At 36.9% G+C, this 26,886-nt stretch overlaps 2 protein-coding genes across 7 annotated transcripts in view; both read right to left on the reverse strand.

Annotated features, from left to right (window-relative positions):
• Nucleotides 1–26,886, reverse strand: part of LOC118200171 (rab effector Noc2-like) — a 95,725-nt gene that overhangs the window by 30,598 nt on the left and 38,241 nt on the right. The gene's annotated exons all lie outside the window — the stretch shown is intronic.
• LOC118195893 (uncharacterized) lies at nt 3,256–8,045 on the reverse strand. Its single transcript, XM_085812038.1, has one exon. It carries the CDS (start codon nt 7,962–7,964, stop codon nt 4,731–4,733), a length of 3,234 nt encoding a protein of 1,077 aa, XP_085668164.1. The 5' UTR covers nt 7,965–8,045; the 3' UTR covers nt 3,256–4,730.

Genomic DNA, 26,886 nt, shown 5'->3' on the forward strand with positions numbered 1-26,886 from the left:
CACCCAAGGCCAAAGAAAACCACTCAACATGTCCATTTTTGTCGAACAGTTGAGAGGATATATTTTCAGCAATGATTTCTACTCTTCGAGCCACAGTGTTTAATGACATACTGACAGTTTTTCATAAATTTACCTTTTCAGGGCATATTTCTTCGGCTACTGCAATTATGCTTTCTTTGATCATTTCTCCATCGGTGAATGGTTTTCCACGTTTTGCAATTTCAAGAGCCACACAAAAGCTGGCACGAGTTGCAGCCTCTTGTTCAGTTTTGAGTTTTGTAAATGAAGATTGCTGAGATTTCAATCCGCGCTTCATAGCTTCGAATTTTTTTGTCCGTGTATATTTTGAGTAATTTTGAAAATGTTTTGTTTCATAATGACGTTTAATGTTATATTCTTTGAGAACGGCTATGCTTTCATTGCAAATCAAACATAGCGCCTTGTTACTGGATTCAATTACGAAATACTGAATGTTCCACTGATCTTTGAATTTTCTGCATTCACTACCAATTTTTCGCTTCTTTTCCATACTACTAAATCACACACAAAAGCAATAATTCAAATCAAAATACTGTTACAAAGATGTCTTAAACTTAAACACGCACAAACACGTTTTAAGGAGGTACGCACTATTTTATTTCACAACAGTGTCATAGGAACTGACTTCTGTACGTGCTATTAGCGCCATCTGTTAGCGATAGAAGGTACTAGCTATTTCCGCTTGTGTCCACCAGATGTCGTGTCACGTTACTCCTCATGGCTCGTACTATACGACTAATCTAGAAATTACAGATAATGACAGGAAAATTAATAATATGCAGTGTTGCCGTTTTGCGGACTTTATTCCGAGTTGCAGCCTTTTTTAAACGTTGCGTACTTTTTCGGACTTTTTTTTTCATCAGTGGACTATTTCACTTTTTACCACCGGCAACAATGATAATATGGTTTTGGCCCTCGGAACTTACTGGAGTAATCAGTATGGCCCTAAGGCTGGAAAGTTTGGAGACCCCTGCTTTAAGTGATAACAATTATATCACGTTTGAACTACAACATGAAATTTTATTTAGAGTGAAAAGAAGATATAAAACGAAATACGGTGGCCACAATCTTTTTAAGACAAAACTATTTAATATATCCAATGAAATGATCGATTCTTTTGACAGAGTTTCTACAAAAGAAAGTAAATAACTATGAATAATTTCATTAAAATAATGATAGAAGCTTGCAATAGCAACTATAAATTCAGATCAACCTATAAAAACTTAAAATCACCTGGTGAAATGAAAATCTTATAATAGAAAGAAGCATTAAGAAGAAGATATAAGGCTTGTAAAGAAATTGAAGACATAAATAGATTAAAGCAACTCTTCAACAAATCAAGAGTACTTTATACAAAAAATATTAGAATAGCTAACTTAAACAGCTGGGGCAATTTCTGCAGCAATACGTCTAGGATGGTTCAGCCTTTAAACAGATAAACTTTTTATGCCTCCACCAACTCTCAGTATCAAGCTTTCAAAAGACCCGTTCTTCAACTGAAATTACACTACAAATTCTTTCACAATTATTTCCTCAAGATGAGGATGATTCCACTAGTTACCAGTTCATGAAGATTTCATAAAAGGACTCTATGATCACAAGAAATTAGCTCTGATCACCCACTTCTTATTTAAATAAAAAGAATAAGATAAAAAATTCAAATAATAAAAGAGCGTCTGGTCCCGACGGAATAGACAATGTCATTTTAGAGCAAATTTTCGCAGCCAACAGTGACTTATTAAAATCATTCGTGCAATCTTGTTTTCCTAGTATTTCAAAAGAAGCAAAAGTCATTCTCTTTTTAAAGAAAAATAAACTTGCCATTACTGAATGAACCAAACCAAATCTACATAGCCGATTTTCCTAAACCGAGAAATGACTACTATCAGCTCTTGGCCTGCTATGCAGATGATTCCACAATTACAGTAAGATCATTTTCGAAGAACCAAGAATTTGAAAATTCACAGGGCGAAATGAGATTGAAGATTGCTGCCGAAAACTAAGCGTATAAATAAATAGAAGCCTCAGCTGCTTAAAATAAGACGGCACAAGACCAAGCGTGAAATGAATTTGTCTACTGAAGAAGTACCAAGAATAACCAAAGCTAACTGTCTGACTGCCATCTTTAGTCACAATCTTAAAATGGGACCAATACACTAAATGGGCAGTTAGTAGAGGTGCATACGTGGTAGGTAATACTGCATCATCCAAAAGTCCAGATTTCATCAGTAGCCAAGTAAGCGCAAGAGAGTATGCATGGCAATAATATCTTCTACCCTTACTTGGTTACATATCCAATTTGAACCGTAGGAAAAAGTAACTTTATACAATTAGCAGACTTTTTTTTATTGCTACGTCTATGCACAACAGCTGTTCCAGTAGATATTAATAAACTGCTGATTACTCAAAATAATTAGCTTCGAATCATTAGTCCTTGCGTTTTCATCAGAAATTTGATGCTGCGTTAAGGTTTTAAAAATCTTATTAGCGAGTGCCTCAGAAGTACCAATGAAATGTTTTTCTAAGACAAACAGCTCTGTTGTTAATTACTCATCGATAATCAATTACGTAGTACTGGGAGATGATAGGTTTATCGATCTCGCTGCTCATCTGTTAGGCGACTATAACTTTTCCTAGTTCTAATTAAACATACTTTTGCATATTTCTATTCGTTTCCATGTTTCTATTTACAAATATTTTGTAGTCATTAGTACACAAGATTCGTACACTGGTTTTGCTTTACTTTTTTCCTCCCATTTCGTGTTATTAGATGTATTGTATTTCTAGTGTTTGAGAATTTAGAATTCCCTACAGGATTGTATATTTTGAAATTTTCATGTGCATAGTTTGTTTTTACTTCTTCATTCTGTCAGTATGGTATTTTACACTTTTACGTATTTCATTTGTTTCATGGTTGCATATGTAAAATGTGTACCCCCGTAACTCCTCTCAAAGTCTGCTTCAGACATAGATCTTCCATCTCGTATATTTGCAACATTCGCGTGATCAGTCTTCAAATTCTTGGTTTTTTTTAAAACAAATTAGTACTCCACGAGTGACGGCCCAGTCGAGTTTAGGTTTGCACACCGATAATATATCAGTATCCCATCCTCTTATATATCGCGGATAAATGGAAACGCCAGTGCTTTGATCAGTAGAAACGATAACAGAGAAACCACCCCCAATACTTTATAAAAAGAAGAAATTGCTCATTCCCGAATCTCACTTAAATTATACCGAGCTTTCTGAAGAGTAAAATTGAAATGTGGACATCAACATCTATCCAAGGTTTTGTTTCCTAGGAAAAGAGACATGCTACTGATTTCCAAGATTTACTTTCTGCTAATGAAAATTTTTAAGAGATCAAACTTTGTGAAATTGAACTTTAGTTGATAAAACCAAGTGCGCTTGGGCTAGAATTAAGTTTCAGTTGAAAAATCAGGAGCACAGATTTCACGCATAGGTAGAATTTATTTTGTGCTCAACGAAATGAACGCCCATAAAACATACCATTGGAGAAAGACTAATTTTCAGTTAACTATTTTTGTTCTAAAGAGATTGGGAGTTCTTGAAATATATTTACCTTCTTAATTGAAGTTAATGCCAAGCATTGTTAATGTTACTGAAGTACAGATTAATATGCACAGACTACTGCTATTTTTCACAACACTCCATTCCCGTTTAAAGTATGTAAAAATTATTATGAGGTATTAAAGTGTGAGCAGGGTTTTATAAAGTATTGGGGGTGGTTTCAGGCAAATCTTAGCTATAATAAAACACATTTCTTGAATCCGATACAAATACCCCATTCCTTACCTTGAAACTTCGAAATTAAACACTACTGATAAACTTTTATTATAAAAAGCACGCAATTCTGCAAAATCGCTGTCATTTCTTACCAATCAAACCTATTCTCAATTACATCAAAATAGTTTCAAAGTTTTACTACCAAGATTTGTGTTTCTTTGCTGACAAAAAACCTGTGCGTCATCGAGGGGATAAATGCAATAGTTCCTTTAAAAATCTAAATTTTTACAAGAATATCTAAACTTTAAGACTTCACTTTTAGTTTCTTTCTTCCCTCGTTTAGCGATGTAGATTAGTAAATTTTTGCATATGAAGATTTTAATCAGACATCTGCGTAAAAAAAAAAAATGAAAACCAAAATCTTTAAAACGGATATTTCCAATTTTGATATTCCTGTAGTCAGGGGATTCCGAGTAATTGCAACGATAGAATAAAATAATAGGTGCGATGAACTACTCCGATTATGAAAACTTAGTTAATAACATTTTGAAATTTGAATTTGTAAGATTGTTAAAAAGACATTCAGGACACTTATCTTAAGAATTTTATTTTCAAATCTGGAAAGAATAACATGCATTCCGTTATTTTAAAATACACCTATCCGTTTTACACTTTCAAGTCATTTAACAATAGTGATATTTTACCAAATTTAGAACTCTAAAAAAATTTTTGAAGCAAAATAGTTTAAAACTTCCAAATTTTCCATATCATGCCAAAATCAAGTAGCATCTGATTAAAAAGAAACATTAAGAATGCAATAACGGAAACAAATTATCAAATCAACCAGTTAATATCAGATGATCTATGGTTAGATCTTGTCAGTTATGTTTTTCTTACTTTAAAAAATGACCAAGGGAAGAATTTTACTTTCGTTTGTCTCAAGTTTATCTTCTTGAACGCTTTTTCTTTGGCTTTTTGCGTTTAGATTTAGTCCCGGCGTCCACATCTCCTTCGTCAAATTCTTGACTCTGCAAACTCTCGGGTCTTAAATTCGAACTTAGTTCCTCAGAACATGTTCCCAAATTTGAAGGATTTTCCACTTCACCAGCCATCTCCACATCCACGGCCAGTGGTGGGGCTTCAGCTTCAAATGTCAGCTGGGCGGCGGCGGCCGAGGCAAGCTCCTCCATTTTGTGGACCGTGTCCCGTTCCTTTACTTCGGCGGCCGAAAGCGTCCGAGACCAGTGGCGCTTTCCAGGTTTCCGAGCTACCTGTTCTCTTTCTATTCCATATCCAGCGGAAACCAAACTGCTCTGTAGCAGCGAAGGTAAGGAAGCGCTACTGCTCTGCGATGACGTTGGTAAGAGAGCCGGTCTGCTGTGTGACGGCGTTGGTAAGAGACCCGGTCTGCTGGGTGACGGGATAGGCAAGAGAACCCCCTGTTGCGACGAAGACAAGAGAAGCCCTGTGCTCTGTAGCAAAGAAGAGGTTACTGGGGCAAAAGGATATGGTAAATCACAAAAGTCCGCAACTGGACTACGACCATGTTCAACAAATTCCTTACGCGCAATATACGCAAGTAAGCCGTCCCAGCCTCCTGCTTGGTAAAACGAGTTTCTTAAGTAACACCTGAAATACGTTGCCCAGCAAATACACGCAAATCCAAGAAATTCGTATCTGCCCAAGGTGTATTGGGCCAACGTGTATTCAGCAATAATAGCACTTGTCATCAGAATACATAAAAACATGTCTCCGGTTGAAGAGCTGTTAAGCTGTTCTACCAAACGTGTAAAAAATTCTAACCTTGTGGCACTGACTTTACTCAGGATTGATTCCCTATCGACTACTCTTAAATGAATTTCTGTGTAAAGTACAGCTATACCAATGGTTTCTGTGAACCTGGATCTTGCTCTATTCTCATGCATGGTCCGCACCCTTCTCGGGATTCGATTTGGGGATATTCTGAATGCATTCCATATAAAATTATACAAATCTTCAGCAAATACTTCCGCTTCACAATCCAGCTGCTGCGCGATAATGGGCGGAGGAGAGGCGGATGATCCCTCCACTTCGACGGAAGGCGGCGGCCGAGGCGATGCGGATGATCCCTCCACTTCGACGGAAGGCGGCGGCCGAGGCGATGCGGATGATCCCTCCACTTCGACGGAAGGCGGCGGCGGCGTAGGCGATGCGGACGATCCCTCCACTTCGACGGAAGGCGGCGGCGGCGTAGGCGATGCGGACGATCCCTCCACTTCGACGGAAGGCGGCGGCGGCGTAGGCGATGCGGACGATCCCTCCACTTCGACGGAAGGCGGCGGCGGCGTAGGCGATGCGGACGATCGCTCCACTTCGACGGAAGGCGGCGGCGGCGTAGGCGATGCGGACGATCGCTCCACTTCGACGGAAGGCGGCGGCGGCGTAGGCGATGCGGACGATCGCTCCACTTCGACGGAAGGCGGCGGCGGCGTAGGCGATGCGGACGATCGCTCCACTTCGACGGAAGGCGGCGGCGGCGTAGGCGATGCGGGTGATCCCTCCACTTCGACGGAAGGCGGCGACCGAGGCGATGCGGGTGATCCCTCCACTTCGACGGAAGGCGGCGACCGAGGCGATGCGGGTGATCCCTCCACTTCGACGGAAGGCGGCGACCGAGGCGATGCGGGTGATCCCTCCACTTCGACGGAAGGCGGCGACCGAGGCGATGCGGGTGATCCCTTCACTTCGACGGAAGGCGGCGACCGAGGCGATGCGGGTGATCCCTCCACTTCGACGGAAGGCGGCGACCGAGGCGATGCGGGTGATCCCTCCACTTCGACGGAAGGCGGCGACCGAGGCGATGCGGGTGATCCCTCCACTTCGACGGAAGGCGGCGACCGAGGCGATGCGGGTGATCCCTCCACTTCGACGGAAGGCGGCGACCGAGGCGATGCGGGTGATCCCTCCACTTCGACGGAAGGCGGTGACCGAGGCGATGCGGGTGATCCCTCCACTTCGACGGAAGGCGGCGACCGAGGCGATGCGGGTGATCCCTCCACTTCGACGGAAGGCGGCGACCGAGGCGATGCGGGTGATCCCTCCACTTCGACGGAAGGCGGCGACCGAGGCGATGCGGGTGATCCCTCCACTTCGACGGAAGGCGGCGACCGAGGCGATGCGGGTGATCCCTCCACTTCGACGGAAGGCGGCGACCGAGGCGATGCGGGTGATCCCTCCACTTCGACGGAAGGCGGCGACCGAGGCGATGCGGGTGATCCCTCCACTTCGACGGAAGGCGGCGACCGAGGCGATGCGGGTGATCCCTCCGCTTCGACGGAAGGCGGCGACCGAGGCGATGCGGGTGATCCCTCCGCTTCGACGGAAGGCGGCGACCGAGGCGATGCGGGTGATCCCTCCGCTTCGACGGAAGGCGGCGGCCGAGACGATGCGGATGATCCCTCCGCTTCGACGGAAGGCGGCGGCCGAGGCGATGCGGACGATCCCTCCACTTCGACGGAAGGCGGCGGCCGAGGCGATGCGGACGATCCCTCCACTTCGACGGAAGGCGGCGGCCGAGGCGATGCGGACGATCCCTCCACTTCAAAGGAAATTGGCTGCAGAGGCGATTCGGATGATCCGTCCACTTCGACAGAAGGCGGCGGGTATGATACCTCCACTTCGACGGAGGGCGGCCTCGGCAGGGTGGATGATTCCCCCGTTTTTTCGGTAGTCGCCCGGCTCTTTACATCTTCGCCGGCTGAAGACAGCTGCTCGACTGCGTTTTCGACGGTCATGCACAGCCGACTGATTGCTTCTTCGAAGGCTGTGGTGATCCGCTTGACTTCCTTTTCGATGGAAGAGGACATCTGCTGGACTTCCTCTACGACGGCCGTGGACAGGTGTTTGACCTCTTTCAGGACGACCGTGGACATCTGCTTGACCTCCTCCCCGACGGCCGTGGACATCTGCTTGACCTCCTCCACGACGGCCGTGGACATCTGCTTGACATCTTCATCGACGACTGAGGCCAGCGGCTTGGCCCCTTCATTGACTGCCGGGAGCCCCCGCAGGAGAGCTGTTAAACTTGATGACTCCGGAATTTGTGGTTCCTTCGCACCTGTATCCAGCGTTTGCGCTTCTTCAGTTTCTTCCTCCACTAATTCTGGCATCTGAGTTTCTTCCTCACCTTGATTAGACATTTTCTTATTTAAGCTACTGCTCAGCTTGAATACTCAAATCAAGCAATGACTGCTTGGTTCAGCTGTACTAAATAACCTACATGCAAGGGTTTTGGGCACTGACGATGTACTTTTAAATAAGAGGTAATTATTTATTCACGTTCTAGCGCATGCGTAAACTCAGGTATATTTCTTCAAAAGAAACATACGTTTCACATTACGTACTCTGTTCTTACGTAAGAATGCATGCTTACATCTTTTTATGTTAACTTAAGCACAGAATTGTATTCTATTATATATATGACATCTTATAGCGTCTGAATATTACGTACCTGTATTGTATTAAAGATATCACTATATATGTCATTATATGCAAGATATGCATATATCATTATGCATCAATCTATTTTTAACATTTATCATATTACGTAAAATACCAATACTCTACTTTTGCAACAATATTTTTTTATGCAACACCCTGTGTATATATTGTATATAGCACCTTATCCGATTTTTATTCTCATAGTCTTACATCGTATTGGCAAGAGTTTCTTATCCTTCTTCTCAAATATATATTCACTTCAAATGACAATAGTATGTCCTGTAATGATTCTAGCAATTTGTCTACCCATATTGAATATTGTATTATAACACTCCTTGCTAGAATAACATTGTATAATTAATCTACCTGTAATCTTGTTACGAGTATGGCCGCTATTTTATATGTATATATATTATTTATATGTATGTCATAGTCTGTATATAGGTATCTTATGCACTCTTTAGCTTTCATTTGTACTCACTCCAGAAGATATTTCGAGCACTTTACTATTGAAATGTATTTACTACTGGAATGTGCTTACTTCTGAAATGAGTTGTATATATACTATTGAAATGTAATTATTAATTTTTCAGTGATCTTCTAACTCGTATTTCGTATGGTAATTGTATTGTGTCATATAACTTGTATATAGTATTTTGAATGTTATGTACACTGCAAAATATCAGTAATACATTAATCCAGATATGCATTTACTGTATTTTATATTGTAGTTCACATGAACAGCGTTGTTATAATCAATCTATGCGTAATATTGTAACCTGTACTTCGTATGGTAACTGTATTGTATCATTTACCCCGTACTCTTCATATGTCACAAATTGTCCAATCTACCGTACTTCTGGTACTTCTGGTATCACCACTGCGAATGTAATCTGGTCGCATAACTATCTGTATATGCTATATTGTTTATATCTTTTTTCTAGATGTAATTACTTTTGCTATGTACATCGTTTCATGCTTTAATAGTAACTCTACATAAATATGTACATGTTGAAATAATTTTTCAACTCTAACATTGCAATCTCTTCTCATACAGTAGTCGCACCACATAGTGATTTAGAAGTTATTTAGCAGCTGACTGTATCGCATGTCTTATACGCATGACTGTATAATCCGTTACTGTTTTTTACTCTACGTATTGCATCCGCATTTCTGTAATGAACTAGTATCTGCTACGTACATTGTACCATACTTTTATTTGTAATACTAGTTACATATGTTAGTTCTGTTCTCTAGATAATGGTGGGCGTGGTGCTGTACTGATTGACTGCTATGGTAAAGGGACAGTGTCCACTTCCTCCGTCACTTATCACTTACGTACTCCCTTACGGAATGATGTGTCAACCAGTTTGTAATTCCGAATCTAATTTATCATATTTTATTATATTTTAATTACTGTCTGATCAAAAACTTGCGAAATTAAATTCTCAGTTTAAATTTTATATATAAATTCCACAGCTCACTTGTTGTTATTTCGAACGATAGTTCATTTTTTATCGTATTTAAAAGTAACAGAAAATTAATACACTCCCAAACTGCTATTCGCTTTTATTTCTAATTGTGACTGATTTTTCAAAATATTTCCTTGTTTATAAATATCGTTAACAGAAAATGTTTCTTCGAGAGAAAACGTGACATTCACTCTAATTGCATTGTGGAAACAGAGGCTTGTGGGGGACTTTAAAGAAATTGAAGTTGTATACATGTTACGCGTAAGGAAAACCATGAAAATACTCAAACATCGCCGCAAATCGAATAGGAATCGAACTATCACTATTCAAAGAAGTCTTAAATACGTGGCTACTTCTGAGCCAAAAATTTAATTACTTTTGCAGTTAAGTAATTGTCAACTTTGTCCAGTCAATAACAGGTCCCAGGTAACGGAGGACGTAGGCACCATTCCCCTACCGTAGCGGTTAATTGGTTTAGCACTACGTCCGCATTTGTCTAGAACCGGGATTCCCAAAGTGGTCGATAGTCAATATCGGTTTCCTAGGGGTCGACATAAACGAAAACTGATTTTGGGGTCTAAAAATCGACTCCTATTAAGGTTCTTATTTAAAACTTTCAAGATAGGTAAGTACTGTATTGTTTATGTTGCGTTACGTATACTAAGAATGATTAATATTTTTGTAGCATTGTTGTAGTAATGTAAAGTCTCAAGTTCGTACAAGATGAAGAACTCGGCAAGTCTATGTGGACAAGTTTGTGCAAGATAATGAGTTCGAGCGTACGTCTTTCAGGCGCGTTTTGACTTGCTCTCTATTTTTGTAGCATTGTTGTAGTAATGTAAAGTCTCAAGTTCGTACAAGATGAAGAACTCGGCAAGTCTATGTGGACAAGTTTGTGCAAGATAATGAGTTCGAGCGTACGTCTTTCAGGCGCGTTTTGACTTGTTCTCTATTTGACGCTTACGCGATTTAACACGAACGAATTCATGATCAAGTCCAAACATGTTCCTGATATTTTACTATTTAACGAGCTTGCACTTAGGTTGAAAGTTCATTTGCGTTTTGAAATTCGTTGGAGCTTGAACGATAATAACTCATATAAGTACTCATTTATTTCAAGAGATTACAAAGTTATTACATAGCTAATTAAGTGAAGTAAAGTGACTGATTACTGAGAGTTTTATGATGGCGGACACGAAAAAAAAAAAAAAAATGCAGACAATACAGTTTGGACTACTTGAAGTTCGGATTTATTGCATCTCCATCAAATCAATACTTGCCGATGTGTCTCACATGTGAAAAAGTATTCAGTAACGATGCCATGAAGCCTATTGACCTAAGTCAGAATGAAAATAACACTCTGTAGCAGCTGTTTTAAGTTAGCGGACCATTATGAATAAGGGGATTGATCTTAAAAGTAGATAATTTGGCCATGGGGGTCTGAGGTAACAGTTCATTTTGGAAAAGGGGTCACTTGTCCAAAATAGTTTGGTGATCCCTGGTCTAGAACAACCCTCTAGTTTTTAATTAGAGGCCACACAGTAGTCTCATAGCTGGCCCAGAGACCCAGCGCCTGATGCATTGCCCTTATGGACCGTGACCTTCGAGAAAGGCCACGTATGAAGAGAGCCAGATTTAGACAAGGCCCTAAGCTATTTGAAATATGGGTTTCTGACGAAAACGTTGCGGAGAAAACAAAGCAAGGCGAAAACTTTGCGGTACAAAACAGCGTGGGAGAAAAGAAAGCAAAAATAAAACATCGCAGTTCTAAAACATCGTGGTACAAAATATCGTGGTCGAAAATAAAGCGGTTCAAAAACTTCGCAGTTTAAAAAAATCTCCGTCAGAAATATCGCGGTAAAAGAGCCTATCGCGGTAAAGAGATGTCACCGGTAAAGAGATGTCAGAAATATCGCGGTAAAGAGATGTCACCGGTAAAGAGATGTCAGAAATATCGCGGTAAAGAGATGTCACCGCATGACATCGCACACATCCGTTTTCAGGTTTTAAAAGCTGCGAATGCATGTTCGTATAATGATTTGGGAGCACAAGAAAGAAAGAGGGATTCTTTCACTTCTATATTTCATATTTTTGAACGAACTAATAAATTTTTCCTGAGAAAATAAGAAGAAAATTCAAGCATTTAAAAAAAATTGAAAATGAGTAGAAAATAAATGCAAGTTATTGAACTTACTAGAATTTTAAATTTCCGTAGTTAGTTAACAAAGGTCATTAATAAATTAACTATTTTTAATAAAGTTTTCCTGATAATTTTTTATAAAAAATAGAGTCTAAAAATGCTTAGAAAAAAGAAGATAAATAACTGCATGAGGTTACCTCTATAAAAGTTGCTAAGTTAATGATCGAATTATTTTCTTTCATATTTGTTAATCTGGTATTGTTTTAGTGAAAATTATACATTGTTTGCTTTCCGTTTATTCTTAAACTGTCGTTAACATCTTTTTTTGTATAGCGGGCAATCAATTTTTTGGATGCCGATTAGTTAGTTATGACGAATGTCAGTTACATAATATGTCAGTATGGCATTTCTAAAACGCATGTGTGCGATGTTATCGTCATGCGATGATTTGTAAGTACTTTATATTTTACCACAATATATAGCCGCTTAATTTTCGACCACGATATTTTGAATCACGATGTTTTAGAACTGCGATGTTTTCTCTCTGCAATATTTTCTTCCACGATATTTTATACCACGACGTTTTCGCTTTGCGTTGTTTTCTCCGCTGTGTTTTAGTCCACGATGCTTTTGCCGCAATTTTTTTTTAGGTTGTAATCGAGATATGCAGTCCATTATAAGTCTTTTCTAATACATTTTAATACTCTTTATAGTGTATTTTAATTTGGGGGGTCCTCAAGAAAGTGGGGGCCCTAAGCTATAGCTTCTGTAGCTTATACGTAAATCCGTCCCTACTTATGACCAACAGTATCTAATTGGCCACTGGGATTTTATTTTTAAAATTTAGAATTTTTTTTCATTACCGAAAAAAGGCTATTTTTAACATATTCTTTACAGTATTCAAATTTTACATCAGTTTCAAATTATACATCATTATCAAATTTTTATCAAAGTTTAACATAAATTTTAATGTAGAATTTTCCAACATATAAAAGAGATACTACCGTAACTTCCGGAAGAAAGGCCGCATCAGCGTAAACGCTGCACTCGAGAAAAATGGCGGGAAAAAAATTAAAATTACACAGAAACGCGGCATCAGCGTAAACGCCGCTATAGATTAAATTGCGTGTGACATCGTCGTGGGCCGTATAGCAAAATCTCAACCTATGTCTTGATATATGACATATAAGTTAAGAAAAATGCATGAAATGAAATCATAACTCAAAAATAAATTAAAGGTAAGAAATGTTGAAAATATATTTACGTTCACAAATATACTTATATTTACCCACTAAAGAAGTCCATATTTTTAATACTCAGACTATATTATAAAAAATGTTGCAACAACGAACTACTATTTTTGTCAAACCACCAGGAATTATTGCTACGGTCGTAGACAATTTTTGACATCTAGTTTTCACTGACTCAAGTAAATGAGCACGCATGGAATCCATTATCAATAACGCTTTTGGTTTGAAAAAAGACCCCTTACGGCGCTACCAAACTTTTTGTAGCCACTCATGCATGATTGTTTCGCACATCCATCCGTTCTCGTTTGCACAAATATAATTACGTCATTAGGAAAATTTCCCTTCGGAATAGTTTTCCGTTTAAAAATGATCATCAGCTTTACCTTGTCACCGTTTGCGGCACAAGCTAACACACATGTAAATGGCGTTCTTTCATGCCCCGTCGTAAGCACAGATACAGTTTTTGCACCAGTTTCATCAACAGTTCTGTTTGCAGGAGAATCGAAAGCTACAGGCGTGCCTTGAACGCCGAGTCCTTCGACGCCTTTCGTCTCCAAAGGGTTTAGTTACTGCTCCCGGTTGACCTTTCTGAATGTGTGCGTTTTGCACAAGGGTTTCTGCAAGAAGTGCCCGTGATGTTTATTTCCCCAGCTTATGTGTTGTTTACGGAGGAGGCCATATTCAATAGGGATAGCGTATTCAATCACCATAATTAGCATTTGTGGGCTCAAGAAAACACCCACAGTGTGCAGCACCAAGCGGCACAACAACGCTCCAAAGTTAATGTATGAGCGCCTGCTCATTTTTGATCTGGATGTGCGTAATCATTTGAACAGATCATTCCCGCATCGATGGACTGGGCGTGGTGGACTGATTCCCTGGCCCCCACGCTCACCGTATTTATCGAGCCTTGTTTTGTTTTTGTGTGGAACCATCAGAAGTGTAGTGTATCACGAGTCTGTTGCGTCTGGAATAGATCTTGTGGCAAGACTCGTCGACGAAGCTGCTACAATCAAAGAAATTCCCGGTGTGTTTAAACATGTCCGGCAGTCAATGGTCCATCGGTGTAAGGCATGTTTGGCGTCTGATGGTCTAACTTCCAGCATCTGTTGCAACATTCAAGCTGTCGTGCCATTTGTATTCATGTCCGATAAATGTTTCAAATTAATCACTCTCTTGTTTTCTTTCCAAGAACAATTCACTTGACGAAATTTTTAATTTATAGTAATCTATTTTCTTTTCCCTTTTTTCATTGTGCACGAGTGGAAAAAAGATGCATTGTTTGTTCTTTCAACTAAATTTAATAAAGTGCGTAAAGCACGTTTGTTGTTATTAAGGCTTATAACAAATATGCCAAATTTCAAAACGCACCAGTATACAAATCGATGTATATCTTTTGAAATTGTGAATAAAAACTCTAATTCGTTTTTAGGCATGCTTAGAAATACATCTGCCTTAAGGTGATGGTAAACATTTTAGACGTTATAATTCAAAACTCTCTCGAAAAATTTATCGAAATTACCAAAAAAATACAAATTTTAAGAATAAGTCAGAAAATAGCTTCGAATTTCATTTTGGATTTGGATTGAATCTAAATTTCCAACTGTGAAAGAAGGAATCAAATAAGTGTACTAAAAAAAGAGATATTAATAAATATATACCAAACTGAACTAACACTGAGGAGCTAAAATTTCGAGAGCTAAATTTCATAAGTCATAGTATCGAAATATGGAAAAAATTTATATTTCACAAAAAATCCGATTTTTTTTTTCAAACTATATATGTTAGAATAGTACTATATATAAATCTAATATACATCTTAAGACACGCTTTCGAGACTTGAAAACGTTAAATTTTGTCAATCCGCCGAGCAGAAAGGGAGATTTAGAACTGTCTCCCTTTTTATTTCTGGGTGCAAGATGTACAAAAAAAAAGTATTCCAAATGTATAAGTTTTAAGGTAGAAAATTTACTGACTGAGTTCTTATGAAAAATAAGGAATTTCTAAATAAGACAAATGAAAGTTTACAATTAGTTGGTAAAAACTCATTGCAATAAATGTAATTCTTAAAGTCAATGAGATATTTGGCACTGCATTTCATCGACCACTGCTTCGTGATTGGGGGAGTGTGATGATATTCGAGCTCGCCTAAGCAGTCATCAAGATGTTCATCTCTAAGTCGACGATTGCGTCTGTAAAGTTCGAATCCCTATCAGTATAGCGTATTCCTGATTAAGTGTAGACTTATATCAGTGAATTTCTCCCTATATCTGTTACTTCTAAATATATATCAAAGATTAAATTAATTAATTGAAATTCATTGAAATCAAAATAAATTTTCTGCTACTTGCGCAATAGCTGCAAAGTAAGATAACAATTTATTTACTAAGGTAATATTGAGTATATTATCTACTAATATAAAAGTGGGTAGAATGTATCTGAATGAAGTAACTCAAAAGCATTGAAATGAAACCCGAAAATAGTATTTTTAAAAGGAACTTGAGTTTTAATCATGAAAAATAGAAATAAATTCAATTTGAGAGATACGAGCAAGAGTTAAGGAGGCTGCTAATCTTCAGTACAGTAAAGATTTTGTAGGAAAACTTTTTAATTTAAAAATAAAAAGTAATATATTGGTGGAATTCATAAAATTAGATAAATAGCTTATATATAGTTTAAATCAACCAAGGAGGAGCTTTTAGGAGTTGGGTTTTTATCCACTCAAAAAATGAAACTTCTTTAGTTTCGCTTTCTTGTTTATTTTTGTTTTCCTTTTGAGTTGCTCAGCTTGGTTGATTTTTAGTATTTTCGTTTTCCGTAGCTCCAGGGAGGGTAGGAAAATCTTCTTTATTTAATTGAAATTGATCCTGTTCATGCCTTTTCTCGTTTTGATTGCTCTAATTGAAGACTCTTTTGGGTAGGTTATCCGGATGGTATTTACATTCCTTCGAGTTGCTCGGGTGGCAATCTCCGCACAGAACGCAGAGCGCTGGTAGTTTGTCCTTGTTCTTCTTACAGGTGTAAGTTTCGTGCGGTTCGGCGCATTTAAGACACCTAGGTTTGTAATGACATAGATCTCGAGTGTGTCCGTATCTCTGGCACCTGTGGCACTGCACAGGGCCGGGTCTGGATTTGTAAGCACGGACTATGACGTCTAATCCACAAAGTTGCTTTATTTGGTAGATTTATATTATAACTCAGAATGCACAAAATTTATATCATTTAAAGAATTATCCAATCGTTGCCACACGTTCTATTCAAATACTATAATAAATCTAGAACGATGTATAAAAGAAATTAAGCAAACAAAACAAAAAAGAAACAGTTTTCCACAGACGATTGGGTATTTCTCATTCAATTAATTCAGTTCTCACTTCACGAGAAGACAAAAATACATAAAAACTAAAAATATCTATATTAAAAATTACGAAGTAAATCTTAAACACTTACTTCCTCGAAAAAATTCCAGAAAGGATTAAGCATGATTTAATTCGCAAATAATAAATGATGGCGTTATCTTTGTTGTTGCGAAGCTATGTTTCTCTAGATTGGCAACAAATCCACTACTCTGCTGTTTCAAATGTAAATAAGCAATGGCCACCATCAAAAAATTTATTAGGCTTAGCGGCACTTAAACAACTTTAAAATTGTTGATAATTCTAAAAATATTGCATACAGATTTACTAAAGGCATAAAAACCTTAACCGGAAGATAAGAACAACATAATTCAATCATTTTTAAAGCAAAAAATGTACAATTTACAAACATACAAGAGTAAAGAAGCTGAGAGCTGAGATAATAGTCACTGAGTCGGGTAACAAACTGGATATATATATATATATATATATATACGTTTGGTGCGGCCGATTGCAACCAAATACGAGATGCACATCTACATGTTATAGCAGTCCTATATACAAAATTTCAACGTTCTGAGGCTACTCGTTTTTGAGTTATGCGAGATACATACGTACGTTCGTACGTACATACGTTCGTACAGACGCCACGAAAAATTCTCTTCAGAATTCATTTTAAAGCAGTTTTATAATTTTTTTGAAGGAAAAGAGTCTTTTATTCTGTTTCCCGCTCATAACTTGAAACTGATTTTCGCCATGCTATTATAGTATAATTTTAATTAAAATTCAACATAGGTACACTGCTAAAAAAAAAAAAAAAATGGGACAGTGCTATATCTCCCGTTCTACTGGGCGGATTGACAAAATTCAAACTGCGTTTTTATGTCTCGAAAGCGCGACTTAGGATATATATTAGATTTATATATAGCACTATTCTAACATAGGTATTTTGACACAAAATCGGACTTTTTCTGAAATAACATACCAATTTTTTTCCATATTTCGATTCTACGTCTCAAATTATGCCAGAATACTGAGTTTTGTAAAAATCGTACGAGTAGTTTTTAAAATATTAGCTCTCAAAATTTTAGCTCCTCAATGCTAATTGAATTTGGCAAATATTTATTAATATCTGTTTTTTTATTAAACTTTTTTGATTTTTTCTCTCACATTTTGAAATTTAGGTTCATTCCAAATAAAATTTATCCATTTTTTCTGTTTTATTTTTTAAATTCCTATTTTTAAATAATTTTTATAAATTTTTCGAAAAAACTTTTGAATTATAACCTATAAAATTTTTACCATCATCTTAAAGTAGGTGTATTTTTAAGCATATCTGCAAAAAATTAGACTTTTTTATTCAAAATTTTCTAAGATATACACGAATTTACATATTTTCGAGTTTTGAAATTTGGCATCTCTTTTTTGAGCGATAATAACGCCAAATATGGTCTATGGATTTTTGTTACAGTGAATTGCCACAGCTATTTTTAACCTTAAATTTCAAGTAAGATTTTACGAAGAATTAATTATATAACATTTTTTCCCTCAATGAAGCGTAATAAATATTTATTAATACTATATGAAAAGCTATTTTTTTTTAAATTATAGATGCTATTATTCAAATTTTTAACTATTTTTTTAAAATTTCTCTCTATCTTCCTTTTTTTAAAAAAAAATAAGAGTAAATTTTTACCTTCGGCGTTTTATCGTCTGCTACTTTACTTCGTTTAAATCGAATTGTCTAAAACTGAGAATTTTCGTTTGATATTTATTTCAATTTTATGACATTAACTGCATAATTTATTTCTAAACAAACTGTTGCTTTTGAAGTGGCTGAAAGAGCGGCTGATACTATCATCCACATTTTTAAAGCACAGTATATTTTTATAGAAACATAATATTTAGAAAAATCATTTTTATAAAAGTCAAATTATGATATAAACATACAGCCCTCTAGAGACTGAATTAATGGAAGTTCAATGGTTATGTAGAAATGATCTGCAGCTACTTAATGGCTGGATAAGTCAGCAGATTCTGTGGACAAATAAGAATAATTCTATAAACGCCACCCAACATTAAGGATTCAATTAACAACGAGGATACGATGTTTATTAAATGAATTTAAGAAATTTTAAAACATAAAAAATCAACTCATTTTTATCTTAAAATGTATTTTTGTGCGTAGCGTATTTTCATTATATCCTTAAAATTCTAATTTAGAATGTAATTGTCAAGAACTGAATCCTAATCATCAGTAATATAATAAGTAATTATTACGGTTATTAATAAATCCTTCTTATAAAGTAATTGCAAATATTTCAAAAAACTTTCTGTCTGAATGCAAATATTTTTCTATGCAAATATTTTAAATTTTATATTAATCAAGACTGCACACGATATTATTTATTTGCACTTCAATTCTTACCGTCAGTTCCAGTAGAAGTTACAAATCAATTATATTTAATTAAGGATTGGATTGGATTTTTTAATTATGGCAAAGCACACGAGGGCTATCTGCCTAAAGGGAGGGATGCCTTCGTGGAGGACTTTCTAAGGTAAACTGGCTCGTATACAAGTTATACATGGGAAAAACCACGAAAACGCCGATGCGGCCAGCGCGTTCGCGAGATTCGAACCTCGGACCGAACTACCAATGATCAGCGTCTTTACCGCTCGGCCACTGGTGGGCTATTTAATTAAGGAATGTTTTGTTTGTTTGTGATTATGGCAAAGCCTCGAGGGCTATCTGCCTTAAGGGAGGGATGCCTTCGTGGAGGACTTTCTAAGGGAAACTGGCTCGTATACACGTTACACATGGGGAAAACCACGAAAACGCCCATGCAGCCAGCCCGTTCGCGGGATTCGAACCACGGACCGAACTACCAGTGTTCAGCGACTTTACCGCTCAGCCGCTGGTGAGCAATTAAGGAATGACCATCTAAGTTTAGAAACAGCGTACCGTAACAGCAATTCAATTATTGGCGCCGTATCTTTCATGTTACTCCCGATTGGCAAGCTACATGATTTTTAATGAGTATTCGGGTTTTGCTAGTAACTTCCCTTGGAAATCGCGCTTAAACTAGGTTAGTTGGTTATTTGAACATAGAAAGAACATGGATCTTTGATTAAGATGCTTTCATAGAGAACCTTTGTAAAGAGAACCTAGAAAACTAAGAAAACCAACTATGCAAGCCTGGGTTAGACTTCGCAACAAACAATTAGTATTTAACAATCTTCAAATGCTAGGCAACTGGTGAGGCTCCAATTAAATATTTTATTTGTAAATATTTTAAATATTGTTGTATTCTTAGACACAAAAAGCAGAATATAAGTTTTGTTTACTTGTTAGTAAACTACCAAGCCGTAGTGCAAATGAATATTCAATTTCTTTTGCAATAATTGTATTCACTTAATATTCTTGGAATATGAGCTAAAGAAGGAACGTTCTCGGAAGACTGAAGAAGTGTTTAAATCCAGTGATATTACGTTTGTCTTACAAGCTTAGGATCAAAACGATTCTGCAATTGCCCGAGTAGTTGACTTGTAAATGGCTGTGAATTAAACAGATGACTTTTAATCTTACGTTTTCAGTCAGAAAACGTATACCAAATGTTTTGTATTGCATGACAATGCATCTTTTCATTATTCAATAACCAATCGGAGAACCGCTTGTGCTCCGAAAATAAGTATGTGTACTAAATTGTCCTGCATGTTCTTCAAATTTGTCTTCTTATGATTTTTTCCTCCCCAAAACTAAAAGTCTCTCAAAGGAAAGTATTTTGACATTGAAGAGACAAAAGGAGTATGACATCTACTTTTAGAGGCATGTCAAAAACAGATCTCTACAAGCCTTCTCTTCCATTACATGTTGTGCATTCAGACAAATAGTTGCATCAGCGTAAATTCTATAATCTATTTTTTGTTACACTCTTATTACTTTATTAACATACAGTGAATATATACTAAACCTTTTACTTCAGCTTCAGTAATTCGGAATTTTTGACGGAATTGTTGTCGGAACTAGGACTTAGAAGATAAGTCAAATTGAATATTTCGATAATTCAATAAATTCATGGTCGAAGTTTCAATATTTTATTTTCGGAGGGAGGGGAATTTTTTTCAGTTTTGGTCTAATATCCTAAATATATTTGCTTCGATTCTTTATTTTTTCCATAAAAGCGAAAATCTTACGTATGGTATACATATAACGCATAGCTTCAAATTAAAATTTAATAATATACAGGGTGGTTATAATTAAAATTTCACTTTGAAACGGTCATAAAAGGAAAACTACTGGATCAAATGTTATCAAACTTTGTAACCGTGTAAAGGATGTCATGGGAATTTATTTTCCGCGAAAAAAAGAAAGTTGGAAACCTCACCACCAGGCGAAAATGGCGCTGTATGCAATATTGTTAAACGAAATATGGGTCGGAATCTAACTTAACCTTTTGTTACACGGGTTTAATATGTTTTATTCCCTTAACCTTTTGAAGACGGGATGGCCATTATAGTGGCCATAGAGTCCTCTCTTTGAAAAGACGGGGTTGTCCACTTTAGTGGCCATGTCTTTTCCCCCCATTTTCCAGGCTGAAAAGTGGGGTGAAATGTCAAATTTGACGTCCCTAGGGTTTTAACCACTTATCTCTTTCAAAGGTCTTCCTTTTGTGACATAGATGCACCCCTCTGAGAATCCATTAAACTACGCACAAGTATCTTTGTTGCAAATAGGAGGTGATTTCTTAAAGGGGGGAAAGCATTCGGTTCAAGACTTCCCGTCCTTTGGTAGCTTTTACTGCTACCAAAGCCCCGGCCTCAAAAGGTTAAGAAACTTTGAAGTAGGCAATTTACCATTTTAAAGGCGTTAAATTCGATAAAAGTCGAGTGTGCCATCCGTGTAAGTGAGAAATTCGTCCGTGAAAACCACGAATTAGCGATTAGAAAATGTGAGATCGCAAATCACTCGCACAAGTGCGTACAATCTGGAAATCGTTTTCTTACAGATCGCTAATTAGTAATTTTTGAAGTCTGAATTCGGCACTAAAACATGAAGATACTGATTCAAAACGCTTTTAATCGATCTGGGCCAAAGAAATCTCTCATGTTATCTATCTAGTTCCATTGCATTCTCCTACTGCATTCGATTGCATAGCAGTCATTCCACATCGTTTAGTGTTGAATGACAGCTAGTATTATAACTGAACCATTTTTCTCTGAAGAGCAGTCGACAACTGGACCACTGTGATTGCAGCTCACTTAGAGTCAATGTTAAAATGTTTCGTGATACATGAACTGTAGTAACGTGGCATTTTAGATACTACGATTTTTATGCAGGGCTGGGCCCCATTTCACGTGTGTCGCACAGTTACTTCGGCAACATTTCACGAATGAACGTCGTTATAGGCCGACACTTCCCCTCTTCTCACCACACCTCAACCTCTGTGACTTTTGGCTATGGGGTTATCTCAAAAGCACTGTTTATGGTGATAATCTAAACAATTTGGCAGAAATGAAAAATGTGATACACTGACATGTCCGTAACATTCCTCCTGATATGCTAAGAGCTGCTGTCGAGAATGCAGTAACAGGATTTAACTTACTTTCGGAAAATGCTGGGCGCTACATTGAACCTGCTTTGTAACATGTTTCGGAAAATATTAAACGCATTTTAAACAGATGTTTTCGTGTCTTATTTCATTTAACAATATTGTATACAGCGCCATTTTCCCCCTGGAGGTGAGTTTTTGAACTCTTTTTTTTTCCGCGGAAAATAAATTCCCATAACCTCCTTTACACGATTCCCAAGTTTGATAACATTTGGTCTCCGGTAGTTTTCCTTTTATGACCATTTCAAATTGGAACTTTAATTATAACCACCATGTAAATTAAACTTTAAAAGTTTGACAGTTTGGTTCAAGTCCCAGCTTTAATAATATATATATAAATATAATCTTTTATATTAATCCTCTTAGAAAAAATGTTTTAAGAAGCTAATTTTTCCCTCGCGTTATAGATTTTATAAAAAAACATGATCTTTAATATGATTTAGATTGTTTCAGCCGATATAGGAATCGGGTCACTCGGTGGTGAAGAATAAACACTGCTGGACTGTTTTACTTCTTTGTCATTTAGCAAAAAATCTTCTAATTAAAATATTTATCCTTTGGACTTTTCTCTATACTTTGTTTATAGTTAAAATGTCTAGAAAATCAAAAGCTGTTTTCAGCTGAAACACAGTTGATGCAATTGATATTTTAAAAAATTGACAAGAATGCAAAATTTACGAAAATCTAGCAATCGAAAAATCTTAATTTTCTTGTGTGAGCACTTAAAATAACTGTAGAAGGAAAGAAGAAAATTAGGAAGAAAAGCAAGCAAAAATTTGCAGGGAAAATTTGGCTCTTAGACATACCAAGATGTTTCAAAATGTTGGACGCTTTTGAATATACTTTCAGGTTACTTCAAAGAATTTAGGCGTTCAAAGAGAAAACACTTGGGCGTGTACACCAGCAAATACCATCAATTGAGCTTGTGTTATCAGAAAAGACAAAAACGATATCATTGCAGATTAAAGTGAAGAGCGACTGGTTTTAGACTATATGGTTGTACAAATTTAAATTACGTTATAGAACATCATATCGTACCATAAATGGAGAATACCATGATTTTCTCAGTCGAATTATTTGAAGATTCAGGAGTTTATCCAGTATTGTATGTGAATGTCACCTAAAGACGTTTTTTTCCCTCCTGATGAAACAGCGACCGAGCGGTAAAGTCGCTGAACTCTGGTAGTTCGGTCCGAGGTTCGAATCCCGCGAACAGGCTGGCTGCATGGGCGTTTTCGTGGTTTTCCCCATGTGTAACGTGCCAGTTTTCCTTAGAAAGTCCTCCACGAAGGCATCCCTCCCCTTAGGCAGATAGCCCTAGTGTTCTTTGTCATAATTAAATAAACCAAAACCTCTTGAGGAAACCAATCTTTCCTTTCATCCCATACCTTCAAAATGTTTAGCTTCTAAAGACTGATAAAGGCTTTGACCAAATACTTCGTGAAGAACTTTCTAAGGGAAACCAGTTGGCATACACAGTACATATGAGAAAATCCACGAAAACGCCCATGCAACCAGCCCGTTTACTGGGATTCGAACCCCCGAGTGAACTACCAGTGTTCAGCGACTTTACCGTTCGGCCGTTTGTGGGCCTTTATGAAATGGAAGGCGATAACTTTATTTAAAATGATTGTCAGAAATACCAAGATATTTCGAAAAATTGGATGCTTTTTAATATACTTGCAAAATGCCTAAAGAAAAAGAGCAAGAATAAAGTAGAATGCCTGAAGAAAAAGAGAAGAAAAAATAAATTTTTGGGTAAAATTTAGTATTTGTATATTTTTTTTTTTTTTTTTTTTTTTTTAATTTAAAACTTTTAATCTTATGATATTTGATTCTTACGATTTCAAAAATAAAATATTTGACTAAAATATGAATAACATTTAAGAAACCAAATGTAGGATAAAATTGTGTAAAGCAATGGGCACAATGATAAAACTGTTTAAAGCAGTGTATGCAAGTCATAGTAAGTTAAAATGTCGGTTATACATCTCTCTTATTTATATATATCTTTTCTGAACGGAACATTGAAAGGCGTGTTAACTATGCTTTACTGTATTTGCTCTTTTAATATATGCAGTTTTCAAACGCATCGTAATCTGTGTTACAAAGTATTCCTCCGAAAGAAACGCAATTCAAATAAATAAAATAAAATTCTGGAAAATTTATTTAAAATGCTCAGTTCGAAGGAATAAATAGAAAATTTTAAAACAATTATCTGAAGAGACAATGCAACACAAACAATTAAAATAAAAGTATAAGAATTTAAAAATTACCTAAAATAATAACTATGACAAAAATATATATAAAGAAAACTATTTGAAAAAAAATAAACGCTGCACCTTTATTTACGCAGTTACGAATAGTTAAATAGAAATTTTTAAAACAGTTATTCGAAAAAAACCATGCAACTTAAACAATTAAAATGAAATTCGAAAAGGAAAAAATTACTTAAAATAATAAGTTATAATTAAAAATACAATATACAAAATATTATTTGGAAAAAAGGAACGATGGTGACTTTTTTTCCTCTCACGGGAAAGGAAACTAGGTTGCCATATATTAAGAAGTTCGCCAAAGTTCTTGGCGCAAACTGACAAAATAGTGCCAACATAAATTTGTGAATTTCTCCGTAAATTTTGCTCCAAATTTTACAAAATTTCATATTTAGGCGTAATTTGAGTCGTAGAATCGAAATATGTAAAAAAAATTGGTATGTTATTTCAGAAAAGTCCGATTTTGTGTCAAAATACCTATGTTAGAATAGTGCTATATATAAATCTAATATTTATCCTAAGTCGCGCTTTCGAGACATGAAGAACACAGTTTGAATTTTGTCAGTCGGCCCAGTAGATCGGGAGATATAGGTCTGTCCCCTTTTTTTTTTTTTTTTTTTTCAAAACAACGTAAAAATATTTTAAATTTTAATTTGAAACTCTCTTTTCACGGATTTTGCCCCTCTGTATATCATATGTTCAACGATTGAACTATTTACTGCAAAATTTTGATCTTTGTGTCTTAGTATAAACCTGAAACCAACCTTCCAGAGAAGGTTTCTTTGAACCAAAGGAAGGTCGGCTTTCCTTGAAAGAAAGGTGACGTCCCGTACTTTATTTCTATGCTGATTAGGTGGAAGAATTTTGTTCAATTCAAAAGCAGTGAATACTCCTTTTTTTCCCCTTTTGTATACTAAAAAATGGCTAAATGAAACATGTTTAAGGAAACTTTTCTAAATATACGATTTTAATTAAATATCTATAACAAAGGAATATTGCTGTTGTTGTTGTCGTGTCCATATTACGCGAAAGAATTGTTGCCAGATCCTACTCCAAAGAGAGGTTGGACTTGTATTTTCCATTTCAATTTAGAGGAAGGGCCCCTGAGTGGTGGCCCGGGGATCTCCCCCCCTCTCTCCTTCCACCAAACCACACGAGAGTACTTTCGGCTAGCTGATTATTTAGAGTGACTCCATGCGGCACGGACACATACGTTTACAAACATCCACGTCTTCTGGCCATTCTGTACTGCAGTAGATTCCCCTAACCACTATACCGTCTGGGCGACATAAAAAAGGAATATTTTGATAAAACTGTTACATTAGTTTAGTGTAAAAAAAAATCTCATAAAGTAGTGTTAAAATTTACTGCTAGGTGCCTTGAAAATGTTTGGCATTCTAACTTTTATCCGGGTACACGAAACCGCAATGGGATATATAGAGAAGCAAATGCATCTATTTTTGTCACAAAAGGTGAAAAAAACATGTTTTATAAATAAATCTCCGTCTGATAATAGCGCCATCTGCTTCTCCCTCGTTTTCCAGGAAGATTACACTTTCAAAACTCTTAGATACATGCCTCTGGCGTGAAAATCTCAGTTTCTAGGTTAAGTCATGAAACGATTACAGGGCCTTTTATACGTGTTCTTTGTGACGTACTTTAAAAACGGGCGAAACAATTTTCGCAGTATTGCTCTAGAAAAAGATATGGCTCCAAAACTTCGTTCTCATCAACAGGGCTGAATGCTCTAGCCAGTGCAGCTGGTGCTGCCGCAAAAGGCACAATTTGAGCCAGTAGGGGCAAACTAAAGAAGCCGGGAAAATTGCACACCAGGTGGCAGATAGATTAGCATCGTCCGTGTTCACCAATAAGAGGTTTCTATACATAGAAAATTCACTGCTTCGGAAAAGTAATAGCATCTACTGTACAAATCACAGCTTTCGTTTACAAGAACTCTTCAAGATCTTTAAATCGCAAAAACAACATCAATGCTTTTGAAAACATTCAATGCTGAAAAAATTGTCACACGACCAAACGATCATTTTCGCAGAGTACCAATATCACTATCCTTCACGAGCGAAAATGCCATACTGCCCATGCTAGAAGCATGCAGCACTAGTGGAAGGTGTAGAAGCATCTGTTTTATATAACCGGATTCGACCGCTAAATATTTTCAGCTTTCTTATCGATAAACATCGTTTGTCTTGTGCTTGCTTAGCGTCTCAATGACGTAAAACGAGCTTCAACAGAGTAGCTATATAAACAGGATATGAATTTTTTACTCTACGGTACCTTCAAGATATACATATACTCTAGCAAATGTCTGAATCGTCATGATGATTTCGTTGACAAGCAGCTCTTTGTGTCATTTGCCATAAAATAAAACTTCTTTGTTTTTTCCTCTTTATTCGAATCTAATACTTTTCTCCCCAGCTGGATTCTCAAACGTTATTCTGAAAGCATGACATCTGGTCATTCTACTCTAGTATTAAATTCCATTTCAAATCTCTTCTGGAAA

Source organism: Stegodyphus dumicola, chromosome 2 (genome assembly GCF_044657685.1).
Source record: "Stegodyphus dumicola isolate Sdum_Otavi_A_Nest chromosome 2, ASM4465768v1".
NCBI classification, from domain to species: domain Eukaryota; kingdom Metazoa; phylum Arthropoda; class Arachnida; order Araneae; family Eresidae; genus Stegodyphus; species Stegodyphus dumicola.